Source organism: Podospora pseudocomata, chromosome 6 (genome assembly GCF_035222375.1).
Source record: "Podospora pseudocomata strain CBS 415.72m chromosome 6, whole genome shotgun sequence".
Classification (NCBI taxonomy): Eukaryota; Fungi; Ascomycota; class Sordariomycetes; order Sordariales; family Podosporaceae; genus Podospora; species Podospora pseudocomata.
In genome coordinates, this window is record NC_085890.1 from 742,017 (window position 1) to 759,566 (window position 17,550).

A 17,550-nucleotide genomic window follows, 5' to 3' on the forward strand; every position below is an offset into this window, starting at 1 on the left:
GTACCTGTCCCCTAGAACCTCACTTCTGTCTCCTCTGCCTCTGCATGTGTTAACCACCACCGCCCAATTTATCCCTACACATCCTGATCGCCTCGACAGGATGGCCCCCCTCTCTTCCTCGACGGTCCTCGTCGCCGCTCTCCTGGCAACAACCACCCTTGCGCAATCCAACGTGCGAGTCTGGTCCTCCGTCGCTTGGATCCTCTACGGCGACCGCACCCCTTTGCTGTCAGACAACCCAACCCTCACCCCCCTCGGCGCGCAACAGCTCAAAGCCCAAGGCGCCGCCCTGCGAACCCGTTACCTTTGGAAATCCTCCCCTGACGACGATGACATCGATAGTAACGGCCTCGACGACATCGCCCCCATCCACGGAATAGAGCAATACACCATCAACAACCGCCAGCTCAGAGCCATGTCCACCACCGACACCTACAACATCGCCTCGGCCATGGCCTTCTTCCAAGGCCTCTACCCCCCCACCACCATCAAACCCTCCAACTCCACCGGCGGTGCCATCGCCGCCACCCTAGCAAACGGAACAACAATGACCTACCCCCTCGACGGCTACCAATACCCCCAAATCCAAACCCTCTCCCGCCTCTTCAACCCAGACTCCATCTACCTCGACGGCTCCTCCCACTGCCCTTCCTTTTTGCAGTCCATGGCCAGTTTTCCAAGCGAAGAAACCCCCTCGTCCAACCTCTCCACCTCGTCCTCCTTTTACGCAAGCCTCTACCCCCGCATCTTCAACTCTTCCTCCCTGCCCTTGGACCAGCTCGACTTTCTACAGGCCTACAACATCTACGACTACGCCGCCTACCACCACCTCCACAACCCGTTGCTATCTCCCCTTTTTGCCGAAGGTGAACTCCCCCGCCTCCGCTCCCTGGCCTCGAGCGAAATCCGCTCCCGCCACGGGAACCTCTCCCTCCCCATCAGGACCATCGCCGGGCGCACCTTGGCAAGCTACACAAAATCCCTGCTGGTAGACAACATCCGTTCGGCGGGTTTCACCAGCAAGCTCAACCTCCTCTTTTCGTCATTCGAGCCCTTTGTTGCGTTTTTTGCGCTGTCGAGGCTGGATGCAGGCGCGAGCAGGGAGCTGTTTCGTGAGCTCCCTTACCCGGGGGCGGTGATGCTTTTTGAACTCTTCAGCACGGTGAATACGACCAAGGGGATGGATGGGGAGGAGGAGTACCCCGAGGTTAAGGACCTGAAGGTGAGGTTTCTGTATAGGAATTCCAGTGCGAGCGAGGCGAGGTTGAGGGTTTATAGTTTGTTTGAGACGGGGGTGAACTACCCGACTTTGGAGTTTTTGGATTTTGAGAGGAAGATGATGGGGGTGGGGGTCAGGGGGGGGTGGGAGGGGGTGGTGTGGGAGTTGTGGGTCGGGGGTTGGGTTTTGTGAGAGGCGGGGTGCTGTTGATGATGATGAGGGGGGTGGAAGGGGAGGTGTTATGGGCGGAGTGGAAGGGGGATGGATCCTGCTGCTGCTGGGGGCGGTTGGGGCGGCGGTCACGGTTGGGGTTTTGGGGTTGGTGACGGGGTTGGTGATGTGGTTGGGGGGTGAGGTTTTGTGCTGTTGGGAGGGGGATGGGTTGAAGGGGGTTCAAGGGGATAGGAAGGGTGGGGATCAGGATGTGGAGTACGGCGGACGGGGGCAGAAGAAGGAGAGGGTGGGGAGTTGGGAGTTGAGGAATGGGAAGAAGGTGGTGGAGGGGGTTGGCGAGGGGGTGGAGGAAACGGGGACGGGGGCGAGGGTGGAGGTGCCTGATCCGAGTCATTTACGGGCTGTGGGGGGGAGATGGGAAGAGGATGATGATGATCGGTTGAGTTTGTATGGGCGGGAGCCGGTGAAGGCGCGGGAGTTTTAGGTCTGAGTTTTTGGGTGAAGGGTAATGGGAGTTGGGATAGGTTGAAGGATGAGGCTGTTTTTTGGTCACCTTCTGGCATTCTCTTGATACCCCGTTTTGCTTTTTTCTTCTTCTTCTTCTTCTTCTTCTTCTTCTTCTTCAGGTTGGAGTATACGTTTGTTTACTGGGTTGTTCTTTCGTTTGATGGGATGTGGAAGTTTAATACAAGAGATGGACGGATAGACCTTGCTTCTGTTGAGGATGGCGTTTTGGATATTTGAGGTTGACGTCTTGTGAAGGGGGATCGATAGGGCATAGGGGCTTTGCATAAGGGGTTGAATTGTTTGACAGTCAGTACCTAGGGAATATGATATACCGCTGCTTTCACACTTCGATTTCTCCAACTACTTTGGTGGTATCTTCAAGAGTGTGCAAACTCATGTGAACACTAAAGCTGGTGCCCAGCTGTTCATCTTGGGCAACAGATCTTAGTCTAACACCACATATGCACGATCAAGACGACAAAACACCATTCTTTCCCGCCAACCGCGTGGCAACAGTCGCAGCAGCGGCGGGTAGCAACGGAGGCCAGGTCCAAAAAAAATTAATAAAAAATATAAAATACAAAAACGTGGTCACTAGGAAAACTGCGGACTGTGCCGCTGACCACTGGTGTCTTGTTTTGCAGGGCCCGGAACTTGTGCTGTCGGACATCCCGCAGGTTCTTTTGTGTGGGGTAATCTTGGGATGTTGGTTTGAGAAGTGAATTCATGTGCGAGCGTAAGGAATTCGCATGTTCTAGAAGAAGTCAACTGGAGAGAGAGAGAGAGAGAGAGTCGCTTACCTGACAGATCGGGCAGAGCCACGTGGCTTGCGAGTAGGAGATATTGGTTTTTCGGAGAGAGGGAGATTGGCGTGCGGCGTAGGGGGAGGGTGTCCGAGATTGAGGTTGTGTTGAGGATGGAAACTGTATCGGTAAAGTAGGTAGCGAAGATTGACCTCCTCGGTAAGGCCGGTTGTGGATTGCGTTTTTCTTGAGTGAGGCCGAGGTGTCTGTGCGGTTCAGAAGTAAGGAACGAGGAGGTGTGTACTCAGCGGAAGGAAAACGAGATGCCGGAGAAACAATATCAACAACCTCCGGGTGGGACCGGCACCGATCCGACAGTCCCGGCTCACCTCCGGCGTCTCATATCCAACGACGTCAATCTAGCTGAGAAAGCAATGTTATCCAAAACGCACAGAATGAAACGGAGAAAGTAAAAACATCAAGAGCCAGGAAATAGCAACAAAAAACAAAAGAAGTGACGAGAAAAAGCAGGGGTATCATTCTCCAGCGCCAACTCTGGCTATCCTTCCCTCCTCAGCCCAAGCAACCCGTTCTCCTTCCTCGGTCCCACATCTACCACCCTCTGTTCTCCGTATTGATGCCCTAGGTTACCCATGGATACCTCGACCATCCCTTGCAATGGCGCAAAGTTTGATCATGCAAAACGAGTTGCTGCTGTTGGTGTGTGCCAGTGACTCGTCTTAGTCCTTCTTGCACACGCCATCATCGCAGATGACACGGAAACCCTATCACAAACACGTTCAGTATATCTTCGCTCTTCTCACAAATCATCATCAACTCCCGTCCAACTCACCAAAAGCTTCCCCGGCTTCCCCTCCTTGGCACAATCCGCTCCCCCCGCAATAGGGAAATGTCTCTTCAGCGTCGGCAAAAACGTCGTAGGCGAAGAATTAAACATGATCGGCCCGTTGGGAACTCTCTTGCGGAAGTAGTGAATGGTATCCTCGAACCTCTCTGTCAGACCCACATCCGTAGTCCCGCGCTCCCCGAAGCCAACTCCGGTGCCATCCCAGCAGTCAATTTCCGCGAATTGCGCCTCCAGCACGGAAAGGGGCTGCTCGGGACCAAAGAGGACCATACGGACGTTGTAGCCGGAGTTGACGAGGAGATTGGTGTCGTTTGCGAGGATGGCTTCGATCATTTTGGGGTCGAATCCGCCGGCTTTGACGATGGGGTGATAAGGGGGGATGCCGACCAGGAGGAGGTTGGCTTCGCCGCATTGGACGGGGCGGGGGTGGAAGAGGAATTTGTCGATGTTGGCGTTGTTGACATCGGTGGTGTTGTCCACGGCGCGGGGGGTATGGCTGATGTGGGGGATGGTCGGGAGGTGGCCGATGTTGATGGCCATGACTGTGGTCAGGAGGACCAGGGTGAGGAGGAAGTTGATCATGATGATTGGGCCGTGGACCAAATAGCGAAGGATTGGAAACTTCAGGTGCATTGGTGGGATGGAGAAGAGAGAGGGTTGTGAGGAGAGGTTTGGTGGCAGTGAAAGCAGACCAGAGCTGTGCGGACTGAGTTGTTGTTGTGGTTGAAAGAGAGAGAGTAGAAGAAGGGAAAGGAGGAGAGAATAAATACTCGAGGATCCTGTGATTCACCCTGAAGAGAGATCCGCTTTAGTCGCTGCTTGCTCTCGACACCCAGATCAGACGAATCAGGTGGACGGAGTGAGCAGTGAATATATCACGAGGGCAGCGTACAGTACGTATCATGGGTCGTAACACTTGCTCCGCTTCCTGGTCAGTTTGGCGGTGAATGGCTGTCATATAATTTCATCTGATGTCTGAACTTCGCCCTTTTATCTCTTCAGCTTCGTCGGCGCTTCAGCGAAAGACATGGTAAGTGAATAGTTATGTGCTTGAAACAAGTCAGTATAAAGCCAATGAGAGACTCCCTTGTCAGTGAATAAGGTGCCAACAAGCAGAATTGAATGAGATATGAGGATATGCTGGCAACGGGAGAGAAGGAGATATACTACTAGATTCACAGCAGAAAGATGAAAATGACCACGATGGCAGGGGGTATATTGGGTGAATCATGTCATTTATCAAGCGATAACTCTCCCTGACCACTCCCTCTTGGTGTGAGAGAGAGCCCCATAAATGGGACCTGGGAGAAAGGCAACCCAGTGATCAATCAGAGAAATAATTCACACCTACGGAAGCCAAGGGTGCTGATAGTCTCGGTCTTCCAAAGAACAAAGCAGCTGTGGTTTGCTCCACGTCCCTATCCTCGAGTCTCAAACTAGGTATCCATTAATGAAACACATGGGAAGACGCCGTTTACATCTTAAATGCACCCATCTCGACCAAGCTGTTGAGGTACCAGAATCTTTGTGTCCCATATTCATTCACAATTAGGTCCCCTGATGATATCTCGACCTTGTAGCATTGGCCAAAGTCCAACCTAAGAAACAGAAGCGGACACTTAATTCTGACGGTAATACAAGCCAGCCCAACGCGCCGGTGAGGCCAACTGCAAGACCCAGACCACATAGGCACAATTGGGCCGATGCTCAAGCGCGGCAGCACTGAGTGGAAACACCTGCCAGCCAGACTTACACCAGAGAATGGAGCAAGACAAATCACAGTAACATGAAGGTGGACGCCAATTGCCCCCGAGATCCGGCGGCGATATTCCCACTTCGCAGTTTACCATCAAATATCACAACAAAAAAAAAATAATCCCCTCCCATTCACCACAAAGGCTAAAGTCAACTGCAACAGTGCTATAGAAGAACCAAGTAAGAAAGCGAAGGTGGTATCAGGTATCATGAACCAAAAAGTCCTAGCAACTACCAATCCAAAAAAGCAAGACGCAAACTGCCAAGATGGCATCTCTCTCGCTGGCCCGCTCTCTCTTCTCATAACCCCCCTCATTTACCCATCGTCATCATGCCAATCCATGACTCACTTCCTTCCACCCATTCCGATCCATGTACAAACAAAGGGGGTATCGACTGTGATCGCGGCGGCGGGGTATAGTAAAATCATAATGTTGTATCGTTTCGTCTCTTTTTTCGTGTGTGTTTTTTTTTCTTTTCCCGCTCATTTTCATGATTTGGTCTTCAGAAATCTCCGTCATCAACCATTCGACTCAGATATTCTCAATAATCCGGGCATTAATCGCCTGCTGAAAGCCGGGATCAGTGCTGCTGCTCCCCTCGTCAAAAGTGTTGTAGTTCTTGTTTCCCGACCCCCCAGCCAGCGAATTCTCGAATTGTTGGGTGCTCGGCATAGTCTGATTAGCAGCAGGCAAGAAAATAACCTTGCTGTTCGCACTCTTGGCCATGGCCTGCATCGCCTCCAGGTAGCGAATCTGCATGGCAGGGGCGGAAGACAAGATATCAGCCGCCTGCCTCATCAGCTTGGCAGCCTCGACCTCTGCCTTGGCGGCAATGATCTTGCTTTCACCGATCCTCTTGGACTGGGCGGCCATGGAAAGAGATTCCTGGAGTTCGTTGCTGAAGATGATGTCCTTGATAAGCATGCTCTCCACCTGGACACCCCAGCCGGCGGCGACGTCTTCGATGATTTCCCCGATGGACTGGGCGAGTTCCTCGCGGCGCTCGATGACGTCTTGGAGGACGCGGGCGCCGACGACGTGGCGGAGGGTGGTTTGGGTGCGCTCGATGAGGGCTTGGCGGACGTTGGTGATGCCGAAGGCGGCCTTGTGGGGGGCTACGATGTGGTAGTAGATGACCGAGGTGAGGTGGACACTGACGTTGTCTTTGGTCATGCAGACTTGCTTGGGGACTTCGACGATCTGGATCTTGACGTCGACTTGGATGAGGTTCTCGGACAAGGGGTTGACTTTGACGAGACCGGGGTCGACAGCCTTGTAGAACTTGCCGAACTTGGTGACGAGACCGACGTGGCCTTGGCCGACGGATTTGTATGGGTTGGGGCAGCAGACGCAGCATGGGACTGCACCGAGGGTGCCGATGAGAGTACCGATGCCGTTAACTAGACGGTTGAGTGGTGTTAGCTGCGGTGAAGCTCTCGAAGTTTGTGTTGCTGTATCATCAAGTACACACCCATGCTGCCATACCAGCCCTTGGGGTTAGCATTTGCGTCGACGACCGTGGCATAGCTTCTCTGCAAATCCTCAGGCTTGGGAGGAACCACAGCTACCATGTTGCCCTGAGGCTTGAAACCGCCATTGAGTGTCTCTGAGCCCTTGCCCTTGGGGATGCTCTGAGTGTCGCTGGACATGTTGGGGGATGGCGATGAATTTCGGGAAGGCGTCAGATGGTTAGACTTTCCAGAATGTCGATCTGGCTAGACGGGAAACGGAGGATGTGCCACAAGTCTTATACGTCCCGAGACGAAGGAACAGCTCGGGGGATGGCGGATGGTCAGGAGACTGAAGAGCAGCTTTGGCGGGGCAGAGAGCTCTCGATGGCGGCAGGGATATGGTGGGTCCATGCAATGGCAATAGGCGATGGCCCACTGTGGGTCTGGGGATCGCCCCACCAGGCTGCCATCCGTTGAACACCGGGCCGTACCCAGCGAACCTACGCCCGACCCAACAGCACTTTATACAAGCCACAAGATGTTCGAATTCCTACACACGAAAGATACGAGCAGACAGCCCTGCTCTCGTAGAGGCTCTGTTCCATAATTCTCTCACGCCCAAACTGGCTTCTATCCCGATTCAAGGTCGCAGATTTTAAAAACCTCATGGCCTGATGAGCTATACACACACACACACACACACACAGTGCAGGAGACGATCGGCTGGCCAGCAACAATGGATGCCAAGGTCTTGGGGTGTGGTTTGCACAGCACACCACTTCCAGATACAGAGGTCATGACGCAGTTCTACAGTCAACCGCACTCCCGCAACGATTGAGTTGAAGGGCAGCAAATATTGGATCGGTGGCTGTGCAAAGCTCTCTGCTTTTACGAAGTGCCGAATTCCGACAACGGCCGTGTTTTGTTCACCACCAACGGATGAGGTTGCGCTGGATAATGTCACTCGGTGATTTTGACTGCCAACTGGAGCGGACACCGCTCGGACAACAGGTCTGGTATGACACATGGAATGTAACACAGCATGACAGCATGTTGTGTCTAGTTCTACTGTCTAGCGTTCCTTCCGAAGCCATCATGGTCAAAAGAATGCCTCGTCCATCTTAAGGAACATGCGCCTTGGCAACGCCGCAATTGTTAGGCCTGTCGAGGGGTTGGCCATCATTTTCAGTATCACATGAGATAGAGCACTGCCGCTAACTTGGTTAGAACCAAGAGCAATGCGAACTCCGAGCTCGAATAAGCAAGGGGCAAAAGCTTGCCATGGAATAAGCCCAGGTCCCTCAACCGTCACCCGGGAATAAACAACCTCAACTTTCCATATGAGGTGGCCCGCACGTGGCTGATCATGTGGCAACTGGCATCTTTTTGTTTCCAGAAAGCCTTCCACTTGGCATTTCCCGACGACCATTTTTTCAACTTTTTATACCAAGGCTGTGTAGGCTAATAGAATTATTATCGAGCTCATCGGGCTGCCAGTCAGCAAAACCGCCTTGGTGGCTTAGAGGCAGATCGCTCTGGGTACCGTGTAGGAATCTCAACACTGCAACAGCGCCATTGAAGGAGTGGATAGCCATCTGGTTTAGCTGGGTCTTGATGCAGACGGTGAGCTTTGTGACCAGGCATGCAATTTCCAAGCGCTGGCATAGCCGCTCCTTCGATGGCATCAAGACCACGGACTATTGGGCTACCGCAAATACGAATGCATCGTGAAAGAGTTGGCCGGTTGCAATTCATCACTAATCGAGACGACGTCAACAAGGGTCGTCGAGCCGTTGGTGACATTCAAGTGTTAGCGAGTATGCTTCACGGGATAGAAAAGCTTTACCAACAGCTACACAGCCCCTAAAAGTATTGCAGCAAAAGCATTACCCGTACGAGTTACCAAAACGGAAGTGCTGAATAAATCCAGTTCAATCTGGTAGCCAAGTTCATCTGTCTATTTGTCTTTAACATCTCTTCCAGTAGCATATATACAATATAGAACTGGTCATTCCCCGATGGCCATAACAAAAACAATAAGTCCAATGCCAAAGCAAAAGTTGACAAGAAAAGAAAGTCGCAAAAAAGAGCAAAAGCTCACCGGTCAACCGCCTCGACCCACATCAAAGTGGAGGAAGGTGAATATCCCTTCGGGATATTCGAGGAGCTTACCACTAGGCCATTTGGCTTTGTGGTTTGCCCGCTGCTCCTGTTGAATTCTGAGCGTTGGGAGAGGTGTATGTACTGGGGTTGCTCCCTTGCCTGCTTGTGTGTTGCTCTGGGTGAGAACCCTGATGGGCAGCTGCTGGGCCACTGCTCTGGACCACCAGCGAGACTCCCTCACTGCGAAGCTCATCATAAGAAGAGAATTAACATGATTGAATCTCTCGTCAACTCATGGTTAATGTCTAAGTGCACAGTCCTCCCTCTTATCCTGTCCAGCACAGTCCCCGTAGCCATCCCCCCCCGGGCAATTATCGGATTTCCCCGGATTTTTTTATGCCGATCATTCCTTGGCATTCGCGGCGCAGGCTACCAGCGGTTTGAAGGTCATTTGATCAACAACCTGGAAACCGTCAACCCATTCCAAGACAACACAGTACACACACAACACACCTCCATCACCGCTGTCGTGCAACGGTTTTGACACTTTTGTCTGGCGGTTGACACAATCGTTCCACAGAAACCTCGGAGACTTTTATTTACATCCTTGCACCATTATCAATTCGTCTCACTCTTTCTTCGCAGTCTCGCGCGCGCGGTGACGTGGATGAAGATGCGCCAGGCAAGAAAGACGGTACACGCGATCTAGTTCTCTGGCGGGTAGGTATATCCGCCTGCGTGTACCTGTTCCAACATCCTTCTCGATTTCTGACCTCCCGCGACCACCATCACCATGTCCTCAACTACCACCCCCCTCCTCCACCGCATCCCCTCCACCTCCACCCTCGGCCCCGCCAGCTCCGACACCACCTCCCTCCGCTCCCTCCCGTCCTCCCGCTACCGCCGCCGTCCCAGACCAACCGCCACCCGCCGCGCCCTTCTCCTCTCCTTCCTCTCCTCCCTCCTCTCCTCCCTCTCAGCCGGCTCGATCACAATCTTCTCCCTCTACGCCCCCACCTTCCAATCAACCCTCCACTACTCCCAATACCGCATCAACGGCCTCGCCTCGGCCGCCTCCATCGCAATGTACATGCCCGTCTCCCTCCTGGGCTACTACTGCGACCGCGTCGGCCCCGCCCCCCTCTCCCTCCTCTCCGCAGTCTTTTTCGGCCTCGGTTACGCAGGCGCGGCGCTGTTCTTTTACTGGGGACAACAGGGGGATCCGGAGGGGGTGTACTGGGGCTTGGTGGGGAGTTTTGTCGGGATAGGGGTTGGCACGTGTAGCATGTACCTCAGTGCTGTGGCGACGTGCGCAAAGAATTTTGGGAGGGGGAGGCACAGGGGGTTGGCGTTGGCGGTGCCGATTGCGGCGTTTGGGTTGAGTGGCATGTGGTTGAGTCAGGTGGGGGATAGGCTTTTTTCTTTGGACACACCCGGGGATTTGGGAGGGAAAAAGGTTGATGTTGTCAGGTTCTTTGGGTTTTTGGCTATATTGTTGGTGATCGTGGGGGTGGTTGGGGCGGTGGGGTTGAGGATAGTGGATGAGCAGGAGTTGATCGAGGAGGCGGTGGAAGAACTAGAGAGGAGTGGGATCTTGGATGGGAGTCGGATGTTGGGGAATGGGGTTACGAGGGAGGGGTACGGGGGTGTGGATGTTGATGAGGAGCGAGAAGAGGAGGACATGATTGGGGCCGGGATTTTGGATCCGAGAAAAGATCAGGAAGAGGATAAAAAGATCAAGACTTGGGTGTTGAATGCGGAGACGAGGAGGTTTTTGACGGACCATACCATGTGGTTGTTTGCGTTTGGCTTCTTCTTCATGATTGGACCGGGGGAGGCGTTTATCAATAATATGGGGACCGTGATCAAGACGTTGTATGATCCGGAATTGAGGGTTGGTGGTGGTGCTGGGGAGCATGAGACGTCTGCGGCGACCCATGTGAGCATTGTTGGGATCACGAGCACGATTGTCAGGCTGCTGACGGGGACGTTGACGGATTTGCTCGCGCCGAGTCCGCAGGCGGGACATGTCCAGATTGCCTCCAGCACTGAACTTGAGAGAAAAAGATTCTCGGTTTCGAGGGTGGTGTTTTTGCTGTTTTTTGCCGTGATGCTTTCTCTGGGGCTGGCGGGGTTGGCAGCGGGGTGGGTGCAAGACCACGGGGAGAGGTTCTGGGTGATTTCGGGGCTGGTCGGGGCCGGGTACGGCGCCGTGTTTAGCCTGACGCCCATCATCATCACGGTGATCTGGGGGGTGGAGAACTTTGCGACGAACTGGGGGATTGTGGCCATGTTTCCGGCGCTGGGGGCGACGATGTGGGGGTTGGTGTATTCGGCTGTTTACCAGGAGGGGGCGAGGAGGCAGTCGGTTGTTGGGGAAGAGGATGGGGGGGATAATCTGTGTTATGGGGTTGAGTGCTATGCGAGCGCGTTCTGGGCCATGGCGGGGAGTGTCTGGGTTGCGTGTGGGTTGGTGTTGTGGGCGTGGAAGGGGAGGGGTGGGTGGTCGCAGAGGGGGGTGGTGGTTTGATGTTTTGGGAGAGGATATGGATGGGTAAGCAAGTACATGATGGGAGCATTGGGCGGCGTTGGGATCTGGGACAGGGAACATGTCTGATATAGTGTTTTCATTGTGATCAGGGGCGGCACTGTAAGCACAGTGCCCAAGCACAGTAAAGAACACTGTAGAAATTCTCACTTTTTGAATTCCGCTTTTGAGATGGCAACTCAGACTCATATCTTGTTCAACTCGACTCACCAAATCAACACACTCACTCACTCGCATATTTCTTTCACACTCTCTTGTGAGTGACTTTGCGACTTTCATTCATTTCCCTTTTATACAAAACTCAAGTCCGACAAAATGGGCAAACCAAAAAAACCCAAATCCGACACCAAATCCCCCGCAGCCAAAGCCCAAGATGATCAAGTCATGGGAGTCCGTCTCCCCCCCCCCCCCCTCTTTTTTCCCCTCCCTTCTAACCTTTTAGCCACAGACAAACTCCTCTTCCATCGTATCCAAACGCTCCGTGGAAAAGATCTACTACGCCGGTGAACCGCCCTTCTTCCGGTACTTTGTCTCCAAGTATCAGCGGCGCGCTCCGTTGATTAACAGGGGGTATTGGTTACGACTACGAGTGATCGATGTCTTGGTGAGGGACTTCTTAAAGAGACCGCTGAGGGAGGGGAAGAAGAGAAAGGTGGTTGTTAATTTGGGGGCGGGGAGTGATGTCTTGCCTTGGCAGTGTTGGAGTCGGTATGGGGGTGATTGTGGGGGGGTCAAGTTTGTGGATGTTGATTTTTTTGAGTTGATGGAACGGAAGAAGGGGGTCGTGATGGGGGAGGGGGCCTTGAGGGGTTATTTGAGGGGGGGGAGGGTGCCTGAGGGGGAGAGGGTGGTGGTGGATGGGAAGGAGGTGCTGAGAAAGGGACCGGTGGTGTTGGATAGTGAGGGGTATGCGATGGTGGGGGTTGATCTACGGGATTTGAAAAGGTTGGAAGAGGCTATGGGGGAGGTACTTGGGGGGGGGCACTGGAGGGAGGAGTGTGAGTTTGTTTTTGTTGCCGAGGTTAGTATTACTTATATGGAGAGGGAGGGGGCGGATGGGGTCATAGAGTGGGCGGGCAGGGTGGGGGATGCGGAGTTTGTGTTGCTGGAGCAGATTCTCCCGGATGGGACGGGGCACCCTTTTGCGAGGACGATGTTGGGGCATTTTGACAAGTTGAATACGCAGTTGAAGTCGGTGGAGGGTTATCCTACGGTTGGGGAGCAACGCAAAAGGTTTGAGGAGAGGGGGTGGGTGGAGGTGAAGGTCTGGACTTTGTGGGAGGCTTGGGGGGACGAGACGTTTTTGTCCGGGGAGGAGAGGGTGAGGTTGGATGAGGTGGAGGAGTTTGATGAGTGGGAGGAGTTTGCGCTTTTCGGAAGTCATTACTGTGTTGTGAGGGCGAGGACGGTGGGGGAGAGAGGAGCTAAGCCGGTCGTGCATTCTGGTGTTGAGATTCCGGTGGGAGCGGTAGAGACGCAGGTTGATGAGACGACGGGCACTCGAGGACAAAGGAGGTTTGCTGCCGCGATGGAAGTTTCTCAAAAGGGGAAGCAATCGGAGATTGTGAACGTTCTGGGACTGGGGACCAGGAACAGGCTGCAATCCTGCGACGTTTTCACTCAGGGCGAGGCAAGCGGACTCGCATTTGGAGAGGGAGGGCCTTCAAGCAGGATGTGTCACTCCCTGGTGGATATCGGAGACTCTGTTTTGCTTGTTGGAGGCCGCGGCTCACCATCAAGCCCCCTCAAAGACTGCTGGCTGTACGAGAAGAAGTCGAATGCCTGGAGGCGGACATACGATCTCCCCGTACCGCTCTATCGGCCAGCCGCTGTCGCTCTCGGAACCTCAGGAATGGCTTTGCTCATGAATGGTAGAGGAAAAAGCTCGACATCTGACGGGTGTTTGCTGTATCGGCACGAAAAAGGGTGGGTTGAGTGTGATGCAAGAGGCGACCCCTTCGCGGCAAGATATGGAGGTGTCATCGGTGTCAAGAGCAGCAATGCGGGTGCCAGTTTCAGCGGCATCTACGCTGGTGGCCTGGTGGATGCGCTCTTCACAAAAGAGGTGATGTCTTGGGAGCTAGATATCTCAGACATCAGGAAGCCTTTCATCACATTCACCCGTTTACAACCTCGGACGGATTCCAACCCAGATGCTTCCAGCTGGCTGGTAGCAAGGTTCGGAGCAACCTGCGTTCAACACGGCAGCGAGTTTATCATTTTGGGCGGAGTGGCTCGAGACCATCTCTTGGGCCACAACGACGAGATCGTAACTTTCTCAGTGACAGGCACAGAGTACAAGATTACTCACCGCTTGACATCCAATGCGTCGCCTCGTGCCCTCTACACTGGACACTCAGCCGTGGTAGCAGCTGACGGCAGAATAGTGATTACCGGGGGCGGTGCTACGTGCTTCTCCATGGGCACCTTCTGGAATAAGGGCGTGTATTCTCTGCGCTTACCAGGCTCTGGCACAACTGGGGCTCTCCCTCACTGGACTCACGACAAGACCGTCGACATCATCCCAGGAGAGCGGAGTCTTCCCATCCGAACCAAGCTCCAACACGGAACCTCAAGCATAGCCATCAAGACCATCGAGTGTGTTCAACTCAAGACAGCAGATGACTTCGCCAAGGTTGTCCGGGCAGGCCGTCCGGTGGTGCTGGAAGGCTTGGATCTGGGCAGTTGTGTCGCCTCTTGGAACCTGAAGTACTTGGCGGAAAAGGTTGGCAGCAACCGCAAGGTATTTTCTCACTATGACTGTCGACATGATATGCGTTAGCTAACGATCCTAGGTTGTCATCCACGAAGCCGCCACTCAAGTAATGGATTTCAATGCCAAGAACTTCCGATACGTAACAACTGGATTCGGAGACTTGGCACAAAAGATTGAGCAAGGCGGCAGGCTGTATCTGCGGGCACTTTCACAGGAGAAGCCCACAGAGAAGCCGTCGGTGCTTGAGGAGGACTTTCCGACTTTGGGCGGTGACTTTGTGTTGCCGGAGCAGCTGGCTTTGGTGCGGGAGAATTTGTTTAGCTCGGTGTTGAGGCTGTCTGGGCCAGTGAATATGTGGCTACATTACGATGTAAGTTGTTTCTCTGATATCAGTAAAACGGTGCGTTAATCATATCAGGTTATGGCAAATGTATACTGCCAAATAGGGGGTTCCAAAAGACTCATTCTCTTCCCACCCTCAGACGTTGAGCACTTGTCGTTTGCACCCGGTGCTTCCAGCTCTAGCATCGACGTATTTTCGTCTCTTGAGTCGCCGGAGTTAGCACAGACACACCCTCACGAGGCTGTACTGGGCTCTGGCCAGGTCCTCTTCCTGCCCCCGTTGTGGTTGCACACAGCTACACCAACCTCGGACAAGAGCATCGCGGTCAATGTGTTTTTCAGAGATCTTGACAGCAACTCATATGCTGCCGGTAAAGATGTGTATGGGAACCGTGATCTGGCGGCATATGAAAAGGGCAGGCAAGACATCGGTCGCATCGCGAATAGCTTTCAAAAGCTGCCGGCCGAGGCGAGAGAGTTTTATCTCTTGAGGTTGGCTGATGAGCTGAAGCGGAAGGCAAGGGGTTGAGTGTAGAAGTTCTAGCTATTGGATAGGGCAGCCAATCAGAGCTCAAGGCTTTTCATCGAGTCAGCAAGGCACATGCGTCAAGGGACTGCCCTGACAGGTCCGTTGTGCCCAGGCGGCACACAGCGCAGGATGGAATTGTGCTACCAACTGACGACCGGGCGTCCAAAAATAACTTGGTATTGTTTGGTCTACTGATGGTGATGGGTTCGAACTGGGTAAACATACCGGCAGAAGATGAGCATGAGACTGAGACATTTTTTCAGGGCTTGACCTTTTCAAGTGATGCATCTTGTTATCTTATCTCTTACACATCAATGTCACCGTGGGCTGTAGTAGCGGTGGGCCCTGTGGCCCTTTTAGTCAAAAATCCACAGCGGTTGGTTGGCCAGTGCGTCTTTTTGATGCCCGCCGTGTACCCGGGATTTGCCGGGCCAGTTTTTTAAGGTCCCTTTTCCCGAAAGCCCGCCCCGACCTCACTTTTTCCAAAAAAGCTCATCCACTGCCCAAACGACGTCGGAACTCTCCCACAGGTCCCCAATTGTCTCCCGATCTTTCTTGAATCCTCGCGCCCCCGAGCTTTCAGGACCAAACTCCACTCAATCTTCCACCACTTCTCATCAAAGTCGTCAAGATGGCCACCAAGACCGAGACCAAGCCCCAGCTGAGCGGCGTTGCCCTCTACTCCAGATTCGCCCTTGCCGGCGCCATCTGCTGCTCCGTCACCCACGGTGCCCTCACCCCCGTCGATGTGTAGGTCCTCCCAGCACCGTTGCGCCGACGAGATCACCACGGAATATCGAAAAGCTAACCGCCTCCTCTACAGCGTCAAGACTCGCATCCAGCTCGACCCCGCTACCTACAACAGGGGCATGATCGGTGGCTTCAAGCAGGTCATCAAGAATGAGGGTGCTGGTGCCCTCCTCACTGGTGTCGGCCCTACCTTCGCCGGTTACTTCCTCCAGGGCTCCCTCAAGTTCGGTGGTTACGAGCTGTTCAAGCAGCAGGCCATCAACTATCTCGGCTACGAGAACGCCTCCAAGTACCGCACCGGTGTCTACCTCGCCTCTTCCGCCATGGCCGAGTTCTTCGCCGATATTGCCCTCTGCCCTCTTGAGGCCACCCGTATCCGTCTCGTCTCCCAGCCCACCTATGCCTCCGGCCTCATCGGCGGCTTCGGCAAGATGCTCAAGAACGAGGGTGTTGGTGCCTTCTACGCCGGTTTCGGTCCCATTCTGTTCAAGCAGTATGTTTTTTTTTTTTTGGCCTCTCCTGAATAGGACCCCAGAAATTGACAATTCTCTAGGATCCCCTACACCATGGCCAAGTTCGTTGTCTACGAGAAGGTCGCCGAGGCTGTCTACCAGGTCTTCCCCAAGAAGGACATGGCCGACAGCATGCAGACTGTTGTCAACCTCGGCTCCGGTCTCGTTGCCGGTTTCGCCGCTGCCATCGTCTCTCAGCCCGCCGACACTATGTTGAGCAAGATCAACAAGACCCCCGGCGCCCCCGGTGAGGGCACCACCACCCGCCTCATCAAGATCGCCAAGGAGCTCGGCCTCAAGGGCTCCTACACCGGCATCGGCGCCCGTCTCTTCATGGTCGGCACCCTTACCGCTTTCCAGTTCGCCATCTACGGTGACATCAAGAAGGCTCTTGGTATGTTTTCTTTTCCTGGTCGATTTGGATAACAAGTACTGACTTTATCTGCACCAGGTGCCACTGGCGGTGTCGAGATCGGCAAATAAGCGACTTAACATAGTCAATGCCGATGTAGTCCAACAAAAGTGGTGATGGAACCACAGAGACTTCCACATGTCGTCTCTGCGGCTTAATCCCCGCTTTTGTGGAGCAGGGAGGTTGGAGGGGTTATGATGGTGGAGATTTTGGGGGGAAGTTGGAGAGAAATTTCGACGGCTGCTGTTGTTACGACCTGAATGACAGCGAGACAAACCAAAAAAACGACCAACAACAGGCAGGGTGCCTTTGGGGGGCATCAAACGAAAAAACTGCGCGGCATCTTGCACAAATGTTGCTCGCTTTGAGGGAAAAGGTGTTTTTATTTCCCCGGTCTTTGTTTGCATTTCCGGGATTTTGAAGCGCCTCTTCGCTATATCTTTTCTTTTGTTGTGTGTATGGCTATAATACTCTAAATGGGCAGGGATTTGGGATTTCTTTTTTTTTTTTTTGTCTTGGGCGATTAAAAAAAAAGTGGTGTGCTTTCAAGAGAACTATAGAGCGATTAGATCGGAGAGAGCAACTCTTTGTCTGGGAGACAAATAGAAAGAAAGAAAGAAAGAGCAAAGACGCTTATTCCTGTGCCTAGGTGGAGTGTTGGTTAGATGTGTATAATAGTTGAGATTTGAGGGAATGGTGGAGGTTTTTTTTTTTGGGATGATTTGTTGATCTTTGGTGTTGTACGTAAGTGAGTGTTGGTGCTGGATAGGGAAGTGGTTGACTAATGCCCCCTTTACCCCTGAAGGCTTGGGAACGGTTGAGAGGACAATATTTGCTCTGGGTACATGACCCGAAGGCCGGGCAATTCCGAATAGACAATTAAGTCAGTCCCTCCATGAAACCTAACGAGAAATCCAAA

At 53.4% G+C, this 17,550-nt stretch overlaps 7 protein-coding genes across 7 annotated transcripts; 4 read left to right on the forward strand and 3 right to left on the reverse strand.

Annotated features, from left to right (window-relative positions):
* Window positions 1–100: 100 nt before the first annotated feature.
* On the forward strand, window positions 101–1,877 carry QC762_605070 (uncharacterized protein; the record flags this gene model as incomplete). Its single annotated transcript, XM_062892201.1, has 2 exons — window positions 101–1,358; window positions 1,618–1,877. 2 exons carry the CDS (start codon window positions 101–103, stop codon window positions 1,875–1,877), a joined length of 1,518 nt encoding a protein of 505 aa, XP_062740282.1.
* Window positions 1,878–2,460: 583 nt separating this feature from the next.
* Window positions 2,461–3,046, reverse strand: QC762_0091370 (uncharacterized protein; the record flags this gene model as incomplete). The annotated part of the gene is made up of 3 exons (XM_062884057.1): window positions 2,461–2,597; window positions 2,701–2,909; window positions 3,033–3,046. The coding sequence occupies 3 exons, from the start codon at window positions 3,044–3,046 to the stop codon at window positions 2,461–2,463; spliced, it is 360 nt and encodes a 119-aa protein (XP_062740283.1).
* Window positions 3,047–3,383: 337 nt separating this feature from the next.
* Window positions 3,384–4,144, reverse strand: QC762_605080 (uncharacterized protein; the record flags this gene model as incomplete). Its single annotated transcript, XM_062892202.1, has 2 exons — window positions 3,384–3,428; window positions 3,497–4,144. 2 exons carry the CDS (start codon window positions 4,142–4,144, stop codon window positions 3,384–3,386), a joined length of 693 nt encoding a protein of 230 aa, XP_062740284.1.
* Window positions 4,145–5,799: 1,655 nt separating this feature from the next.
* QC762_605090 (uncharacterized protein) lies at window positions 5,800–7,167 on the reverse strand (the record flags this gene model as incomplete). The annotated part of the gene is made up of 2 exons (XM_062892203.1): window positions 6,740–7,167; window positions 5,800–6,668 (listed from the first exon to the last, which is right to left on the reverse strand). The coding sequence occupies exons 1-2, from the start codon at window positions 6,915–6,917 to the stop codon at window positions 5,800–5,802; spliced, it is 1,047 nt and encodes a 348-aa protein (XP_062740285.1). The 5' UTR covers window positions 6,918–7,167.
* Window positions 7,168–9,615: 2,448 nt separating this feature from the next.
* MCH1 (putative monocarboxylate transporter mch1) lies at window positions 9,616–11,352 on the forward strand (the record flags this gene model as incomplete). Its single annotated transcript, XM_062892204.1, has 1 exon — window positions 9,616–11,352. The coding sequence occupies one exon, from the start codon at window positions 9,616–9,618 to the stop codon at window positions 11,350–11,352; it is 1,737 nt and encodes a 578-aa protein (XP_062740286.1).
* A 333-nt stretch (window positions 11,353–11,685) lies between these two features.
* Window positions 11,686–14,957, forward strand: PPM2 (tRNA methyltransferase ppm2; the record flags this gene model as incomplete). Its single annotated transcript, XM_062892205.1, has 4 exons — window positions 11,686–11,760; window positions 11,819–14,113; window positions 14,166–14,456; window positions 14,505–14,957. 4 exons carry the CDS (start codon window positions 11,686–11,688, stop codon window positions 14,955–14,957), a joined length of 3,114 nt encoding a protein of 1,037 aa, XP_062740287.1.
* Window positions 14,958–15,588: 631 nt separating this feature from the next.
* Window positions 15,589–17,544, forward strand: MIR1 (mitochondrial phosphate carrier protein; the record flags this gene model as incomplete). Its single annotated transcript, XM_062892206.1, has 4 exons — window positions 15,589–15,707; window positions 15,781–16,200; window positions 16,261–16,613; window positions 16,671–17,544. 4 exons carry the CDS (start codon window positions 15,589–15,591, stop codon window positions 16,700–16,702), a joined length of 924 nt encoding a protein of 307 aa, XP_062740288.1. The 3' UTR covers window positions 16,703–17,544.
* Between the last annotated feature and the right edge of the window lie 6 nt (window positions 17,545–17,550).